This window comes from Chanodichthys erythropterus, chromosome 11 (assembly GCF_024489055.1).
Source record: "Chanodichthys erythropterus isolate Z2021 chromosome 11, ASM2448905v1, whole genome shotgun sequence".
Classification (NCBI taxonomy): domain Eukaryota; kingdom Metazoa; phylum Chordata; class Actinopteri; order Cypriniformes; family Xenocyprididae; genus Chanodichthys; species Chanodichthys erythropterus.
In genome coordinates this window covers 25154878-25174743 of record NC_090231.1, presented here as the reverse complement: position 1 = coordinate 25174743, position 19866 = coordinate 25154878, and the positions used below count along the sequence as shown (strand labels likewise).

General features: G+C 36.6%; 1 protein-coding gene across 1 annotated transcript in view; it reads right to left on the bottom strand.

Annotated features, from left to right (window-relative positions):
- The window catches only part of itfg1 (integrin alpha FG-GAP repeat containing 1), a 159928-nt gene that overhangs the window by 14945 nt on the left and 125117 nt on the right, over positions 1-19866 (bottom strand). Inside the window, exons 15-16 of the mRNA XM_067402090.1 lie at positions 8015-8139; positions 2757-2839 (exon numbers count right to left, since the gene is read on the bottom strand). Of these exons, the coding sequence (XP_067258191.1) occupies positions 2757-2839; positions 8015-8139 (208 nt within the window). The remainder of the gene's footprint in view (positions 1-2756; positions 2840-8014; positions 8140-19866) is intronic.

Genomic DNA, 19866 nt, shown 5'->3' with positions numbered 1-19866 from the left:
ATTAGCACTGTGTACCTTCATTCGTGAGCTTTTATACAATGATTCAAAGAGCCCGAGAAAGCTAAATTTAATCAGTCCTGGCGCACTCTCTGACAAGCTGAAACATCAGGACATCAAGATGAGCCGCTTTAAATAACAGGCTGAGAGCGAGAGAGAAAGTTTCCATTTATTGGAGAGAATAGAATGAGAGATACTCTGTTTATCATTATGAATTGTTTGAAAGCAAAACGGCAGCCGAAAGACCCCGAGCGGGGTCCATGGGGAATAGTGGGAAATCAAGTGATCTGCTCAAATATTTATGGTAAAGATTGGTGGACAGCTTCATTAAGATACATTTTAACTGTGCTGGTAAACACATTAAATATTAATGCCTGAGAAAACACATTCTCTCGGTCCGGATTAAGACTAGTGATGGATGCTGTGATGCTGTAAAATCGCTTTTAATTACATTAACAAGTTTATTACTATTTGCTTGTTGGCTGTGGGTTTGCATCTCGGTAGATGCTGATAATATTAAATGAAGGAACTATGGCTGCATTTACACTGCAAGTCTTAATACACAGATTCGATCTTTTGACCATATCCGATTTTTTTGTTTACATTCACCTTAGACGTGACTGGTATCCAATATCTGTGTTTACATTACTTCCTGGCCCAAAATGATTGTCATTGATAGTTTTACATGCACATGGAATACCATTGGGTTTTGAATGGCCGTGCTATTAAAATTATTTATATATTTCACGTCGGGTGGTCTGGATTACCTGCCAGAATGGATAAGTTAACAGCTGTCAGCGTCATGGATGTTTTGCAGCGCGAATTCTGACTGAATACATATAGACTGGAAAATAAAGGTAATTTGCATTTGTTATTTTATCTACAGTTATCAGTTAAATGACTAGGGATGAAATGAAAGGCATGAGAGAGGGAGGGCGGCTCAAGCCCACGCTTTTAAGAGTTACACTAACCGACAGGCCCTGGCCTTACGATTATGCAACAGAGACCTCGATGGAACCTTTTTATAATATACAACTAAGATATTGCAAATATTTCCATTTTTTGAATGAGTTTGACTGTCGAGCGAGCTAGGGAGAGAGCATGCGAGAGAGTGACGGAGAGAGCTACAGTGAAGCTTTTGGCTTAAGAAAAACAACAATATGGCGGTCTCTTTTAAATTAACCGGGAAAAGGTTGAAATTCATCTGCTAAATGTATGTGTGTGTGCGCAATTTCTTTCTAGAAAAATAGATAACGTTAGACATATAAAGTTCCACCTCCATAATAAAGCTGCACATATGCTTTATAATACAACATAAAAGCTACCTTTTAGTAAGCAAATGTGCCGCCCTCGCCGTGTGATGGCTTGGGATTCCAATGGGAATCATATATATGTGTGTTTAGACGTAGGTCGCATGTTCAGAGATCGGATATGTATCAGATTTAAAAAACATTTGGAAGGATTTTTGTGTTTACACGTGTGCAACTAATTCCGATCTGTGTCAGATGTGAGCAAAAGATCGGATTTTTTGCACCAGTGTAAAAGCAGCCTATTTGTAAAGTGTACATGGATTGTTTGTGGGGAAAAAAATGAATGATTGAACAGCAGGCATTAAGTGAGTGTGTTCATGCACATCAGCTAGCTATAATGCAACAAAGAAAAAAGAACTACAAAAAGTTTGATGCATTTTGATAAAATATTTGTTGGCTGTAAAATGTATTTATTTATTTATTTTAATTCATAAAAATTCCCTACATTTACAGGAAAAATATAGTAATGAGTCTATTATTAAAGAAAATTAACAATTTTACTCACCCTCAAGCCAGCTTTACTCACCCTCAAGCCATCCTGACTTTATATGACTGTATATGACTTTCTTCTTTCATATCAACACAATCAGAGAAATATTAATAAATATCCTGATGCTTCTGAGCTTTATAATTGCAGTAAGCGTTACCATGTAACGAGTATGAAGAAAGTGAAAGCTGAAGAAAGTGAAAGCTGAAGAAAGTGTCTCCATCCTTATCCATCCATCATAAACATACTCCACATGGCTCTGGGGGGTTAATGAAGGCCTTCTGAAATGAAGCGATGTGTTTGTGTAAAAAAAAAATATCCATATTTAACAAGTTATGAAGTAAAATATCTAGCTTCCGCCAGACCGCCTTCCATATTCAACTTATGAAGAAAGTGTAAAACTCTTGCAGTTAAAAACGCTACGTTCTACGCCTTCCCTATTCAACTTACGGAAAAAGTGTAACTGACGCGACGCCAATGGTCTAGCAGAAGCTAGATATTTCAATTCATAACTTGTTAAATATGGATTTTTTTTTTTTTTTTTTCACAAACACATCGCTTCACTTCAGAAGGCCTTTATTAACTCCCTGGAGCCGTGTGGAATATGTTTATGATGGATGGATGAGGATGGAAGCACTTTCTTCAGCTCATACTCGTTTGGTAACGCTTACTGCCATTATAAAGCTCAGATGCTTCAGGATATTTATTAATATTTCTCTGATTGTGTTCATTAGAAGAAGAAAGTCACACACCTAGGATGGCTTGAGGGTGAGTAAAGCTTGGGGTAATTTTCATCTGAAAGTGAACTAATCCTTTAACTGAATTTTCATCAATAATAATAATTAAAAAATAAAACGAAAAAGTTTACTTTTAAACTTGCTTATAGTATTGTTTATCTGACTGTTGAGTACATTTTTCCATAAAAAAATATTAATCTGTTACTTGAGTATATGTGTACGTACCTGCGCGGGTCATTCTGTGGGTATGGTATAACGATGAGCTGGGAGTTAGGAATGATAGCGGTCCACTCCTGTTTCCTCACATCCTGCAAAAGAAAGAGAGTGATAGATGGAAGAGAGAGAATGAAAGCAAAGAATATTAGTACCATTACCGTTATGGAAATTATATCACATTCAATTTCTGCAGTTGTCCTTTGGCAAACATGCACTAGAGCTCATGTGTCTCTGTGGAAGACAGAGGGGATTTGCAGGAGATTGTATTATTGTATAATTGGACATTATTGAAGTGGGGGGTCTTAAAGGAAGAGAGGGCATGTTTAACACATCTATCTTTAGCCATCATTAAATACATAATGGCTGATACACTATTCCAACATCTCTCGTCACTATATTTGGCCCACATTTACACTGCTTAACTAAACTTTTGCGAGCTTAGAGGGAGAGCTGCACTTCAGGATCCGACATACTCAGTGTGAAGTGAAGCTTCAGTGCTATTAATGAAGTGATATGGGGCGATGAGTCCAATCAGAGATTTCAGCATCACTTTAAAGTGCAGATGAGTAGGTGGAGGAGTCATTTGCAGGCAGGTGATCAAAGCTACACAAAATAAGTTTTAAAAATATCTGTAAAGTTCAACTTTGTTAGCTCAAACTGGCTACAACCCAATCAAATCCTTCAGCCGCCAGTGTGATTCCATGTATGATGTTCACTTCAAACGCTCTACGCAGGTCAGTCGCACTGCTAATTTGTTCAATATTTACTCCGCTCTCAGAAAGATAACTATTTTAAAATTATTTAGCATTGACCGAACTAGAAAACTGACATGGCAGCGATGAGAGAGCCAACAAAAAGTTGTGAGTCTTTATGTAGGAGAAAATGCCATAATTTATAGTGCAACATGCAATTAATAAGCCTCCAAACATGAAGCAGCATCAATAGTTTATCTATTCCCCCAGCTATTTGCAAAAAAAGTTCATTAGAGGAAGGGAAGTCTCTGGAAGCTTTAATGTATTATGAAGATGGTACCTCTATCAATTACAAAGGTAATTTTCCCTCTTCAACTTGTTTCTCGACTGCAATTAGTAGCAAACGTTAAATTCGTCTTTTTGAGGGAATCCTCTAGGGGAACAGATTTTAATTTCCGACAACACATTTATCATAACTCTACATTACGGTATGTGCGTACATGCGCACAGCTGAGGAAGAGTGTGGGGTCTGAACAAGCTATTTTTAGAGTGTCTTTAGTCAGTATGGATGAGGCTTGCAAATGAAAGGGATGGGGTGGTGTTCGGTCTCGCTGTAGGGAGTCGAGCCTCTGCCTGCAGCGCAAGGTCAACCCTGGGCACCGGCAGAAAGACAAAGATTTGTTACAGTCAAAGACCCTCTACTGCTGCTCTGAGCATTAGAGAGGGAGGGCGGCTCAAGCCCACGCTTTTAAGAGTTACGCTAACCGACAGGCCCTGGCCTTACGATTATGCAACAGAGAGACCTCGATGGAACCTTTTTATAATATACAACTAAGATATTGCAAATTTAATGATATGACATGATATAACAATTTAAGAGTGCAACCTTCTAATCTGTTAGAAAAGCATTTGATTGCTTGTTTGATAGTTTTGATTGCTAAGTTTGATAGCTGTCAGAAAAAAAACAACAAAAAGTAATTATTACTTTAAAGGGTTAGTTCATCCAAAAATGAAATTTCTGTCATTAATTAATCATCCTCATGTCGTTCCACACCCGTAAGACCTTTGGGAGCACAAATTAAGATATTTTTGATGAAATCCAAGAGGTTTTTTAATCCAAGTTTTTTTTGTTTTGCTTTTTTTTTTTTATCATTGAAAGCAATGAAATTACCACATTCAATGTCCAGAAAAGTAGTAAAAACATTGTTAAAATAGTCAACGTGACTACAGTGGTTTAACCTTAATGTTATAAAGCGACTAGAACATTGAATGTGGTCATTTCATTGCTTTGAATAGAGGATATAAAAACCTCTCGGATTTCATCAAAAATATCTTAATTTGTTCTGAAGATGAATGAGTGTGGAACGACATGAAAGTGAGCAATTAATGACAGAAATTTCATTTTTGTGTGAACTAACCCTTTAAGCACATTTTGTTTGCGTTATTTCAAGGTGTCTTTGTTAGTGTAATTACACAAGTACTGAGTAATATTAATTAACTGCGTGTACTTTCTATAGGGTTAGTTGCTTGTAATTGTGCATAATTTACTGTCAGTAGTATGGTAAATACATGTAATGTGTAACAAGGACACTTTTTATCGCATGCTCAACATAACACAATAAAATGCAACTATGATTCTGCATTATGCAGCGTTGAGCAATGTGTGTTTCCAGGATGTAATTTTGATGTATTAACTTCAGTTATTGAGAGATTAGAGATGTGAAAACGATAGAGAAAACTGAGCATCTTTCCTTTCTCCACACAAGCTCTGAGAGTTCAGTGCCCAAACCGGAGCTGTCAGCAGGAACTGTAGGTATGCCGTATAGAAACATTCACCTGTGTAAGAATAACAACCACATACTGTATGCAGAGCCTATGTGAGGAATCTCTCTGAAAAAGTCTTCCTTCTCTCATTCCATTCAGCTTTTGTAGAATCTCAAAAACAGTCCATTTAAAAAACGTAACAAAATGAATATGCACTTATTCATACATATCAATATTTGCTGAGAAAAGCCCTCAAATGAAGAAAATTCAAAGACATTAGTGTGGCATATGACTATATCAATCAAAAAGAATCTTAAGAAATGAATATATTGCACTATTTCCAAACGTGCTAGACAGACATCTTTCAGCCTTTTCAGTGTGTTGTTTCTTGTTTTTTCAGTGTCTTGCATCATGAGTGCTGCATTTTGAAGACACCTTGTCAGTTTAAAAAAACTTTTAAAAAGTATGCCTCAAGACCCCAGTGCTCGAATCGGGACAGAAGGCATGATTAAATGTGCCATTTTTGTATTATTTTTACAAATAATAAGTTGTATTAAATGAATGTATTTAATCAACATCCCTATTAAGAACAAAAAAAAAAAAGCAAACTGCTGTATGTGTTACTTGCTCAAGTGTAAGCTTTGTGTTAATGTGAATGTGTGTATGCATGTGAATGTAGTCATGTGTGAGTGTGTTGGTAAATCAAATCTGCAATTCTAATCACTGTTTGATAAAGACCTCTGTTTAGCTCAGTGACAGCAGAGGAAGCCAACATCTTAAATTTAAATGAGTTGCACTGGGGGAATTCTAGAGGAAGTGGAGGGAGGGAGAGATTTCAAACTGCACTTCAGCTAAAACCAGACAGAGACAGAGCGAACAGAAGAAAACATCCCAATCATTTGAAAACCTGGAAGGCATGGAAAGATGTTTATATATATATATATATATATATAGAAAGATATATTTTATATATATATATATATATATATATATATATATATATATATATATATATATATATATATATATATATATATATATATATATATATATATATATACATACACACACACACTGCGTTCCAAATTATTATGCAATTGACATATCAGTAAGATTTCAGTACAATAAACATTCAGATTTTAGTTTTCTAAGAAAAAGAAAGTCTTTTTAGATAACTGGTATCAATCTCAGACAAAATAATTTGCCAGGTCTATGGAAACCCTATACTTAGAGGTTGTTCCACATTCTTAAGCAAGTCACAGTTCTCATGCAATATGGAGAGGAAGAAAGATCTTTCTGAAGCATGAAATGGTGCAATGTTGTGCAAAAGGCATGAAAACAACTAATATTGTGTGAAACTGAATTGAGATTATCGAATTATCATAAGATTTGTGAGTGATTTAGAGCACAGCAGAACTCGGTCAGATAAAGGCTTATTAATTAAAATTCCTATCAAAAAAAAAAAAAAAAAAAATTGTATTAAAAGGGCAGCTATAAAAAAAAGCCAGTGTTGAGCAGCAAACAGGTATTTGAAGCTGCTGGTGTCTCTGGAGTCTCAAGAAGCTCTCCATGCAGGCTGGCAGTTGTGCGTAAAGATGCATTTTAGACACCACTAACCAAACCTCACAAAGAGAAACATTTACAGTGGGTGTAGAAATACATTTTCAAACAGTTTTATTGCTGTGGTGTTTTTTTGCAGCATGGGATAGTGCATAGTCCATTGTATTTCAGAAGGCACTATCCTCCTTTTTATACCATAGCTGAAAATGGCCAGTTATGAACTCCACATATCTTGCAAAAGTCATTTTAATACCCTCCATCTCACTTCCCAGTATTCCAGCCCAAATCATCACCCACCAGCTCCTTGCTGACGTCACAGTCTTGTTGGAACATGGTGGCCTTTCACCAACCATCCAGAAATCCATCCATTTAGTCCTTGCATTGTAGTGCGGCATTAGTCAGTGAATAAAACTATTTAAAAATGAGTCTTCATGTATTTCTAAACCCACTGTAAATGTTTCTCTTTGTGAGCTTTGGTTTGGAGTGGCTGAAATGCATCTTTACGCACAACTGCCAGCCTGCATGGAGAGCTTCTTGAGACTCCAGAGACACCAGCAGCTTCAAATACCTGTTTGCTGCTCAACACTGGCTTTTTTTTTATAGCTGCCCTTTTAATACAATTTTTTTTTTTTTTTGATAGGAATTTTAATTAATAAGCCTTTATCTGACCGAGTTCTGCTGTGCTCTAAATCACTCACAAATCTTATGATAATTCGATAATCTCCATTCAGTTTCACACAATATTAGTTGTTTTCATGCCTTTTGCACAACATTGCACCATTTCATGCTTTTCATCTTCAGAAAGATCTTTCTTCCTCCCCATATTACATGAGAACTGTGACTTGCTTAATAATGTGGAACAACCTCTAAGTAGGGTTTCCATAGATCTGGCAAATTATTTTGTCTGAGATTGATACCAGTTATCTAAAAAGACATGGATAAATAAACAAACAAATAAACATTTTCTTAGAAAAACTAAAATCTGGATGTTTATTGTACAGAAATCTTACTGATTTGTCTCTTGCATAATTTGGAACGCAGTGTATATGTGTGTGTGTGTGTGTGTGTGTGTGCGCGTGTGTGAGTGTCAGACACAATGTTTCCCTTTTCAGACACAGGACAGAAGCAGGTAGAAGTAAACCAGGCCATCAGCATGTTCTTCCTCTCCCGGGGCCGTTCTACCCATGATTCCTCCCTCCTCCCTCCATATGGCGAGTGTCTATGAGTGTGTGTGATAAGTTATGTCTGTACCTTCCCTCCAGGGGGTCGGGGGATGCCCACAAACAGGTGATCCAGGAAGTTGGCGCTGCGCCCCAGACCGAGCACGGTGTAGGGCAGCTGGAGTGCGAGATGAGCTGACTGGCTGAGCTGCCCCGCTGCAGGAGGAGAGAGAGAAAGAGAGAAGGACAGGGGTGGAATTGTAGGAGGGAGAGAGTGGGATTGAGGGTGGAGGAGTGAAAGGTAAAAGTGAAAACCGCAGAGTGTGAGGGGGAGGAAGTGTAAGGAATGAAACAGGACATGATGAGGTGAGGGAGGGGGAGGATAAGATGAAACAGGAGAAAACAGAAGAAATAGCTGCCATTAGTGTCATCCATAAATAAGGGTTGTTATAATAAGAGATCTCAGTAAATGAAGGGCTCTTGCTCAGATGCTCCAGAGCTTTTAAATCAACCTCAACAAACTACTGCAGAATCTACGAACTAACAATATTTTACAGGCTACTCTTGCTTTAAAGGGATAGTTCACCCAAAAATGGCAATTCTGTCACCATTTGGATAGATAAAATACAGACGACAAATTTCGAGTATGGGTTACAACACCTGACCTTCACATGTCGCTTTCACTTTCATTTACCTGCCTTCATGTCATTCCAAACCTGCATGAATTTCTTTCTTTGGTTGAACATAGGAGAGGATATTTTGACAATGGTCACCAAAACGGTTTGGCTGCCAACATCGTTCCGAATATCTCCTTTTATATTCCACAGAGAAAGTCATACAGGTTTGAAACAATGGTGATCTATCCCTTTAAAAGGCACACTAAGAAATTTTATGCTGACCAATAATATGTGGTCTTCATACTGACATCTGTTGACGTAAATGAAGCATCAGGAAAAAGCAAATGTGTTACTTGTTAATACCCTTTAATGGGTATTTTTATCACCTATGAAATACTTCTTTTGAACCTGATAGCAGGGGGTTAGATTAACTAAGCACTATTCAATTGGTCATGTGATAATATGGTGGCCATCCTGAGACAATGACATCACTGTTAGAATAAAACCACATCTCAAGTCAATGTTCATCTCATGCTCAATTTTACTATATATAATATCTATATCTATAAATATAGATAAAATATAGATAATATAATGAAATCAGATTCATAACCCAGATAATTCCACAGATTCAGTCTGATCTGTCTCTCAAGTTAAAGACTACTTGGACTAAATCACACAAACCTTATGGACTACTTTGACTAGTTTTTAGGAGTCTGGCAGATGTTTTCACTACTGCTGTTGTACAGAAAAAGGAGCTTAAGATATCTTCATGAAAATAACATCATCCAGGTTTGACTGAAGTACTATGAAAGAATATTAACCCTGTCGACACTGACTCTGGGTTTTCTCTGAAGAGAGCATGCGAAAAAAAAAAAGGAATATGAAAGCAGAAATATGAGCAAATCTGATACAATAACATGAGTGCAGACCTTAACACCTGTCTAACAGACCTGTCTAGAATCTTACTAAATGTCCCTTTTAAGCACACACTCTAGAGCCCTACATGGGGCTGTTTCTTAATCCCGCTCCCGCCAAATTTCTGACCATTACTGCCCACTCCCTGTTACTGCATGGAGAAATTGTAAAAAAAATTACACAAACATTGAGGCTACGCAAACATTCAGAATAACAGATAAAAAAATTCCATTTAATTAAACTGACCAGAAGATAAAGTAAAGATAGTACAGAAAAGGCACAATATTTTATTGAATAACATATAAAATAAATATTAAACAAATTAAATTTAAAAAATAAATAAAAAATAAATAACTTCACAAATATCAAAGGTGTTTATATAGCAAATTAACATACAGCAAAAAGAAAATACATAATACTAAAAAACATTAAACGTACTTAATGAATGAATTAAATAATGAATCACTTGGCCAAGCCTACTCCAGATTGCTATGGAGGAAGAGAATGTTACTGATCGACTGCGGTGAACCTCATTTTGACTCCTTTCTTGTTAAGCAGCAAATTTTCTTTGATCGCCCACCCCCACCCGCAGCAAAGGTAAAACCGCCTGCGAGATTTTGCGAGTCCTGCAGGATCCCAATCCCAATGCAGTCCTGTAACATAGACCTCTCCATGTGCTTTCCCAAACTGTGAAATGCAAACAACTACAGTATACTCAGCAAATCAGTTTCTAAAATCAAATATTTTATGATTCTAGACCAGCAGAACGCCTGAACTAAATATAAACTAACTGATATAGCACTATAAGTGTGTCCTGCTGAATCAAATACACACACAGTCCCCAACTGGGGAAAGGTCAGTCCATTGCTCATGTGTCATGTGTCCAGCTTAGCGATGCCATTAAAGAGAAGAACAATTAGATGTGTATAAGCTGATTTCCCATTATGCATCAGAGAGAAGAGAGAGAAAGACAGAGAACAAGGGTGTCCCTTAATAACTTCCCTTTGGCACATAATAGCGGTACTGGAATACTGGATGCATTCTGAGGATCAATTAGACAGACTGATGGAAAATGCAGAGCGAGTCTCACTGACCAGAAAGAGATCCTCAGTTCAAACAAAACAAAATAAGAACAGTCTTGTGTAGAGACTTATGTAGTCTCTATTAGTGAAGTTGTGTGTGAAAAAATTAAGGATGATATAAAGAAAAAATATATATTTGAATAGGATTTTCTATCATATATTATACTACAGCCAAAGCAAATTATGAAAATATCTTATTATGAAAATATCTGGACAATACTGACTATAAGTAATACTATATTTTAGGGTCCAAATTGCACTATTAACTAGCTTGTTAGTATGCATATCACCAGGATACTGGCTGTTTATTCATACTTATTAAGCACATATTAATGCCTTATTCTGCATGACCATATTCTATGTCCCTTAATCCTACCCAATTCCTAACAAATACCTAAACTTAACAACTACCTTACTAACTATTAATGAGCAGTAATTAGGAGTTTATTGTTAGTTAATAGTGAGAATTATTGAACCCTAATCTAAAGGGACCAAAACAAATCTCTTACTCTCAAAGGCTGCATCAAAAATACAGTAAAAACAGTAATATTGGGAAATATTTTTTAAATTTAAAAACAACCGTTTTGTTCAAATATAATTTATTCCTGTGTTGGAAGAGCTGAATTTTCAGCATCATTACTCCAGTTCTCAGTGTCACATGATCTTTTAGAAATCATTCTAATATTGCTGCTAAAGAAATTATCCATGTCAAATTTCTTATTATCAACTTGAAAACAGTTAAACTGCTTAATATTTTTACGGTTAATTAAATTAACATTTCACAATAAACAATTTCGAAGCAGAGTGTTACATTTTTGCATTATAAAATTTAACATGTAAGGATTGAGACTCAGCTAGCCGAGCACAAGCTGAGGTGCAAGACAAGCTAATAGAGCTGTAGCTCGCCTCCTACGCGCACACACCTACTCACACACTCACTCAACTCCAGTCCACACAAGTGCAAGGGCACATATCCTCTCTAAGTACAGTTGTACGACCATTTTGGTAGAGGATGTACTCTAATGCATGCAAGGCAAAAAGTGAGAGACAGAAAATAGCTTCAATCTGACAAACAACAGGCAGGTGGAAAGGACTCAGGAGAGAGAGTGGGAAAAAGGAGAAATGGTTTACAAGTGTATCTGTCTCTAACTTTTAAAATAAAATGTATCTGCTAGCCACAATACATACTTCATAGACAGAAGGCAAAACAACACAGTACATCAGAAGTGAACATAGGCTAAAAGCAGATTTTAGTGTCCACACAAAACACTCTCCCTAAACCCAACGGCTAAGATCATCTCCCCAAGCAAACCTGTTTGTTAAATGATCTCAGGTCTAGCGTCGCTATAGAAACCATTCTTTGCCCTGTCGATTGGGCGCTTGTGGAGCGATAAAAGGAACAAATGGTGGCGATGCTGCCTGGGCCTGAGGGATTAGAGAGGTTAGAGAGCGGCAGAGCCAAAATGGCGGCTTGATCCAGACACTGATTTGTGTGTAGCGACACGTGTCTGCTCTGAGGGAGATAAGTGGAGTCTTCTAGAGGCACCCAGCAGCATTTCCCATCTTATCACGCTACCATCACAGAAAACAGCAGAGCGAAAATATGACCACTCAAAGCCAGAATGACATCAAGTGCGGAGAGTGGAAAAGAGAATGAACCTGGAATGACTGAATGACACAAAAAGACAAAATGCTCACAAATGTTTTTTTTTTCTGTAACCAGAACTCACACTGAGTCCAATGTCAAAATTTTGTCAATCTCGCCACAAAGTATAAACACATGAATGAAAAAAATTTTTGAAAAAAAAAGAGAAAAGAACATATCGACATTTTTACACAATCGCAGCATAATATTTTCGACTTGGCAGGGATGATTTAAAAAGATGTAAAAAGAAACTTGTCATGCAGATTTCATGAGAAAAAAATGACTTTGTGAATAGACCTTTACTACATTTGGAGGTCAAATGTATTCTGTGCGCACATTATATGTAAATACTGTTCTCCAACAATAACCCTTCAGTAGCTCAAAAACAAAAGCTCCAAGAGACACAAATGAACCATATTCCAAAAAAACTAAGGCATTCACTGATATTTAGGGCTGCCCTTGACTAAAGATTTTTCTGGTCGACTAGTAGTCATTCATTTTAAGCGACAAGTCCACTAATTGCACGTTTTTTATTAAACCATATAAATCATAATAATAAGCATTTAATGCCTACATAGCCTAATCGGCACATACATAAAGCTTGCCACAGTGCACCGGCAGAAGTAACGATTATAAATGCGTCAGGGAAAAACAGCAAAGAGATTGCTTTAACATTTTAATACTTCATTGATAAACGTTTTGTTGTTATTATGAGTGCACGCAAATAAAAGTAGACTCTTTACAGATTCAAAATATGTATTACTCTTATCTGTATGACCAAAAATTGAGTATTTTAAGTGCATGTGATCGCACCGGCGCCTCCATGTTAGCGGTCATACAGTAAGCGCGTTACTATTCAGTACTATTTGTTATACTCCTCACAAACACTTGAATAGCCCACATTTTTCTAGGTTAACATTAAAGCTAGCGGCCATGTAATGATGCTTCAAAAAAATACATTAAATGCTTTGCATCGCCAGCAATGACATTTCCTCTCTCAAGATCCATTAATGTATTAAAACATACTAAATGTCATTGCTGGCGATGCAGGCTTCACTGAGCCATCGGATTTCAGCAAAAATATCTTAATTTGCATTCCAAAGATTAACAAAAGTCTTTCGGGTGTGGAACGACATGAGGGTGAGTAATAAATGACAGAATTTTCATTTTTGGGTGAACTAACCCTTTAACTATCTGTCTGACACAGACTGCATGACTTTTTTTTTTTTCTGCGATTAAGCGACTAATAAAATTTTGGTCGACTAATCCTCTTCTCGTCGACTAAAGGTTAGTCGACTATTAGGGGGCAGCCCTACTGATATTACAATAACAATAAATAGACGCTATTAAACTTTGATATTATTATGCCTGAATACATTAAAAGAAAACAAAAACAAAAATTAATCATTTAAGATCAAATTTGAATTCAAGCATCTCAACATTGTAATGCAGCATATGACAAATGGATATTTATTTTGAGACTTGCTAAAGATCACAATTAACAGTTTTAAATGTGTGAAAAATATTACTGTTTTAAAAGATTAACTTTAAATGAGCATTAGATATTTCTTTTAATACATTTCCAGAAGCAGCAATTAAATCCTAAATCTACGTAAACCAACAAACAGAACCTTTACCACATAGTTCTAAAACGTACCAAGAGATGTGACCTAGAAAGCAGCGCTTACAATCCAAAACATGTTTTGCAGAGCTGAATGATTGTCTACATATAAAAAGGTAGAAGGGAGAAAATGGGAAACCACCACAAAATAATTTACAATCTAGGCTCCAAGTGAAACCTCAGGAAGTACAAATGTACAGTAGTGGCAACCACTGAAAAAAGATACTATACATGAAAACTACTTTTAAAAAACAATCTAAAATCTGATTGGACGAGCCATGTTCTAAGTCACTGTAAAATAGCCAATACATGCATATTGTGCATCATTTGTAATGATTGCTAATGCTTTACCAATATATAGTCGTGTTCATTGCACCAACAGAGCTGCTTTGAATCTTCAATCTTGTAAGAGCAAGACAGAAAGAGAGCTAGCAAGAGTGGTAATTATAGAAGAAAGAACTGCATTAGGTCAGATGTGCCTCTCTCTTTATATGTGCACTGAACATAATGAAAGGACTTCAAGCTGTCTTAACGGAAAAAGAAGGCGTTCAGATCAATTACAGAGAAAAAAGGCGCCAACAAAGGTCATTATCACAGTCATTCTCTCTATCGCTGTTCATGGGGAGGAAGCAGATGATACGGTATATGTGATGAGTGTGAATGTGCTCTCCTTGTGATTTTGATGGATTGGAGTGATACGCGGAGACAAAGAGGAGGTAACACCAGCAGAGATCCCTTTTTTTGCTCCATCACCATGACAATCCAGATCATGATCATAAAGAATTAAATGGTCAGCACAAGCGTGTCTACTCATATTTTAAGGCTGCATGATAAAAAACAGAGTGCTTTCTGATCACAGGAGACATGGAAAAAGAGGGGATAATCCTGTTGGCTTGTGAGTGGGTGGGGGTCTATATTTGCTCTGGGAGATTCAGAGAGGGACAAAAGCTGTGATCAATACTAATCGTACTTCTCACTCTAGCTGCGGGCTAAACTACACTTCACCACATATATCTGAGAGTAGGAATGAAAATGAATAGAGAGAGGAAGATGGTCAATGGACTCCAGAGACATTAGACTTGTAACATGTATTACAAAATGTGTGAGAGACAGAGACAATAATGTCAGTCATTTTGGAAAACAGAAGCGAACATAATATGTGCCTGCAGAATTTCAAAGAACATAATATTCTACAGAATTGTGTAACACATTATACACAAAGTTCTAGACATATTCATGTCTCTGCATGTTCATTTAAATATTACAGTAATACAGTAATATTAATGCTGCAAGCAGCGATGAAAGGTCCCTCGTACCCGTGCCACCGCCACCTGGTGGCTTTAGGAAAAAAGAGCACGGTGGGTAATATGCATTTAAGTATAAAAATATAGGAGCGTCAGTCATTTGTATTTGCCACGCTTCCTGCTACCAGCTGGTGGTGATATGAGTATAAGTAAATTTTGGTGCGTAGATGTCTTCAGGCCAGGGCACTGAAGTCTGAGGCAGATTGGACACTGTATGCTTGAGTTACAACAATTGTTTCATGGCATTAATCGCATACATTAGCACTTAGCCAAGTATTGCATGAATGAACATGTTTCTAGCATGTTTAGTACTTCATGGCATATTTAAATGTGTTTCTGGGAGTGAATTTCAGTGTAAAGCATGCCATTTCCTGTTGCCAACAGGTGGCACTATGACTAACTGAATATTGCTATGTAGATGTCTTCAGGCCAGGACTTTAATAAAACATGTGAAGTTTGGGGCAGATTGGACACTGTATGTCCGAGTTACAACAACGTCCTGTTTCATGGCGAAACATCGAAATTTGTCAGGCCGCCAATGACACGCCCTTTAGTGAAAAATCAAGATTTTCGCAATTTAACATTGCAAAGGACTTTAGATTAGACTGACCAAATATGATGTTGATCTGATTAAAGCTCTAGGAAGAGTTCGTTAAAGTACCGCATGTGTAAATGGCAAAAACTGCAGAAATTTTGCAGCAAAAATTCTAAATATCTCACTTCCTGTTGTTTTTCAGATTTTGCAACCAGGGACTTTTTGGTAGGTATTGAGCTGTTTATGCGTCTACCAAAATTCATACTTGTATGTGAACCGTAGCACGAGGGCGCTTAAAGGTGCCCTAGAATCAAACATTGAATTTACCTTGGCAAGGTTGAATAACAAGAGTTCAGTACATGGATTATGTAAATGTAAATCTCATGTAAATTATGAGATTTATGTAAATCTCATTTGTTTAAAAGACCTCCGAAGAACAGGCGAATCTCAACATAACACCGACTGTTACGTAACAGTCGGGATCATTAATATTTACGCCCCCAATATTTGCATATGCCAGCCTATGATCAAGGCATTACACAAGGGCAGGACGTCTGGATGTGTATAGCTGAATCATCAGACTAGGTAAGCAAGCAAGGACAATAGTGAAAAATGACAGATGGAGCGATAATAACTGACATGATCCATGATAACATGATATTTTTAGTGATATTTATAAATTGTCTTTATAAATGTTTCGTTAGCATGTTGCTAATGTACTGTTAAATGTGGTTAAAGTTACCATCGTTTCCTACTGTGTTCACAGAGACAAGAGAGCCGTTGCTATTTTCATTTTTAAACACTTGCAGTCTGTATAATTCATAAACACAACTTCATTCTTTATAAATCTCTCTAACAGTGTGTAATGTTAGCTTTAGCCACGGAGCACTATCAAACTCATTCAGAATCAAATGTAAACATCCAAATAAATACTATACTCACATGATCCAATGCATGCATGCAGCATGCATGACGAACATTTTGTAAAGATCCATTTGAGGGTTATATTAGCTGTGTGAACATTGTAAATGCACTGTATTATAGTCGAGAGCTCGGGGGGGGGGGGGGCAGGTAGCGCACGATTTAAAGGGGCCGCAGCCTGAATCAGTGCATAGCTAATGATGCCCCAAAATAAAAAAAATAATTAAAAAAAATCTATGGGGTATTTTGAGCTTTTCGAGTTTTCGAGCATGTTTAGGTCCTCAAAAATGTGATTAATTTCGGAGAAGAATTGACTGAGCTATTACAATAGGGTCCTCACACCATCAGTGCTCAGGTCCTAATTAGTGTTTGAATGAAAAGTTGAACCAAAAAATTTACATGAATTTCATAATGTCTAAGTATTTAGTGTCTCCTCCTTTAATGACAGCAACACTCCTCAAATATAAATATAGATCCTAGTGATCTTATTGGTATTAGTCCACCCAAAAATGAAATTTCTGTCTTTAATTACTCACCCTCATGCCGTTCCAAACCCGTAAGACTTTCGTTCATCTTCGGGATGCAAATGAACTTTTTGATGAAATCTAAGAGCTTTCTGTCCCTAGACAGCTACGCAAAACTTTGACACTTCAAAAAAAAAATAAAAAAAATGCATTAAATACTTTAGTTAAAATGAACTAACAGTGAAAAAATTATTCTGAAGCATTTATTAATATTAATGTTATTAACTAATTTCAAAATTGCAACATTTACTACTATATTATTAAAATCAAAAGTTGTATCTGTTAAAATTATTTAATGGACCTGAGCTGATATGAACTAACAATGAACAGCTGTATTTTTATTAACTAATATTAACAAAGAATAATAAATACTATAACAAATAAATTGTTCATTGATGGTTAATTTTAACATTAACTAATGGGACCTTATTGTCAAGTGTTACCATTTTATTATTTATTTAGCATGAATATTAATGTGTAAAATGAGCTGAAAAATGTAAAATGCATTTCAACAGAGAAAGCAGATATAGTAATCAGATACTTGCTAAATGGAACATTCATTGTAATGGGTTTGTGAGGTTTAAATTAATTCACAATGGCAATTAAAACCAACATTTAAATTAGACTGATTTAAATGAGATTTTGAAACGCTGGTTTTAATGCCATTTTAAACTTGTAGAGCCCACTGTATTCAGCCTAAAATGACAGCTAATGACAGCTGAAAGAGTAGAAATCTTAGCTCTGTTTAACACATTTGACCAATTTAAATTCATTCTGCAGAACTCTACAGACATTCTCCAAAATCAATGGAGAAAATGCTAAAAAGTCAGCAGAATCCATCTGTGCCTGAATACGAGTGTGTAGGACATGCAAGAGTGTGTCTGTGTGTGTCCTTCACTGTGAGGATTCAGAGGGGCTGTTCATTATACACCACATTCATTTGGTTAATTAATGAGAACAGTCTTGAGCGCCATATTGATCAGCATCTTCTCCTGCGTCAGTCTCTCCTTTCCCACCTCTTGTGTCTGCTTCCATACTTCACCTTTTTCTGCTCTTATTTTTTCTGTTTATTTACAGCTCTCATTCATTAACTTAGTACTGCAAGGGTCAGTCCAATTATTCAAGCATGAAAACATGACCCCCTGAAGTACTTTATCATCCTCAGATATGACTTGAGAGGATGCCCACTCACACAAAACAATAATAATATAAAAACCGCAGTTAAGAATTATACTCAAAGCTAAATTTAATACACATACAATATATTTAGTGTGAAATAGTTTTTGTATTAAAATATTTGCAATTGTGATTGTACACAATGTATTTTTAATTGGTAGACTAATGAAGTCTTCATAGGTTATTTGAGTCACAGTTCTAATCAACTCGTAATTGGTCTAAAGAATATTTTTGCTGGAAGAGATGTTAGCTTAGAAGCTGTAGGTTGCTCCTAAATTAAGCAAATTGAGAAAACACAGTGTAATTTGATTGGGTTAGTCGACTGGGTTCTGTTCAGATAATTTAATAGCAAGATAACTCGTGGGGAGATCAAGCAGATTTAAAAAGTTATTTTCAACGTTCCAGTTAAACTAACTTTCAGAGACGGCTTTTTCCTTGATATTTTAAATTAATATATAAGCAGTGCTGCCTTCATGGCATCTGTGGTTACTTCAGTTACTTACTTTGTCCTAAGTTACTTTGTCCTCAAATAGAGAGAGAGAGCGCAGTGCAGACAGCAGCAGAAATACCGCCGTCCCCATGTCCTGAGCTCGAGTCTAAATGTGCAATATGTCTTGCTGAGCTGTGTTTCATTACTGGCCAATGAGAGCCTGAGGGAATAAGGGCCCTAATACAACCTGGCCTATTCTCCACTCCCCGTACAACATACACCCCATTACTGTCCTTCAGCTGACCCCAGACACCCTGCCACAATCTCTCCAATTACAGCAGGACATTGATCACAGAACTGTAGTTAGAAGTTCAGCAGCAGAGCAAGGAGGGACGATGGGCCGCAGTGTCACTAAGCTCTACTTACACTTTCTGTGCTGAAATGGTGATTGCTTTTATTTATCTGTTCCCCTGTGTTTTCTGTGGGAGTGCCATCAATTCCGTGTCACTCCTCAACTCTTCACACAGTAAATTTTGCGCGGAGGATAGACAGATAGACAGAATAATAGATACAACAATAGATAGAGCCATAAATAGATAGACAGAAATATAGACAGCTCTACAGACGGATAAACATACAGACAGACTGAGAGAACAATAAATAGAATTAAAGAACGATAGATTGATAGATTGATCGATCGATCGATAGATAAAGGTTCGCTTTTCAAGCGTCAGTTTGCATGTGAAGCAGAATAAATGGATGCCGCTGTGTGAGAAGATTATGTTATTTTTAGCTGGAATAATGAAAACATTTGTCCCTGTGACGAAGATAAGAGGACATTAGAGTGTGAGAAAACGAATAAATGATCGTTTGTCAGAATATAACTCAGTAAGTCAATCTTTTCTGGATCTTCTAGTTTGCGTTTCTACTTTTTCATGGATGATTTAACCTTTGAACTTTAAAATTTTCACACATTTGTTTAATCCTGAGCAAACGGTTTACTCTGTTCTCAAAGCTTCATGCAGTAACACTGATGTTTCACGTTATAGGCAAAAGTTACCATACATTATTCTTACAACCTGCTTTGGAAATGGTTTTGGTAATTGTTTTTTTGGTCGTTTCAGGATGAATCATCTGATGCAGATCCAGTGTTAACCTAAGTGTTGTGAT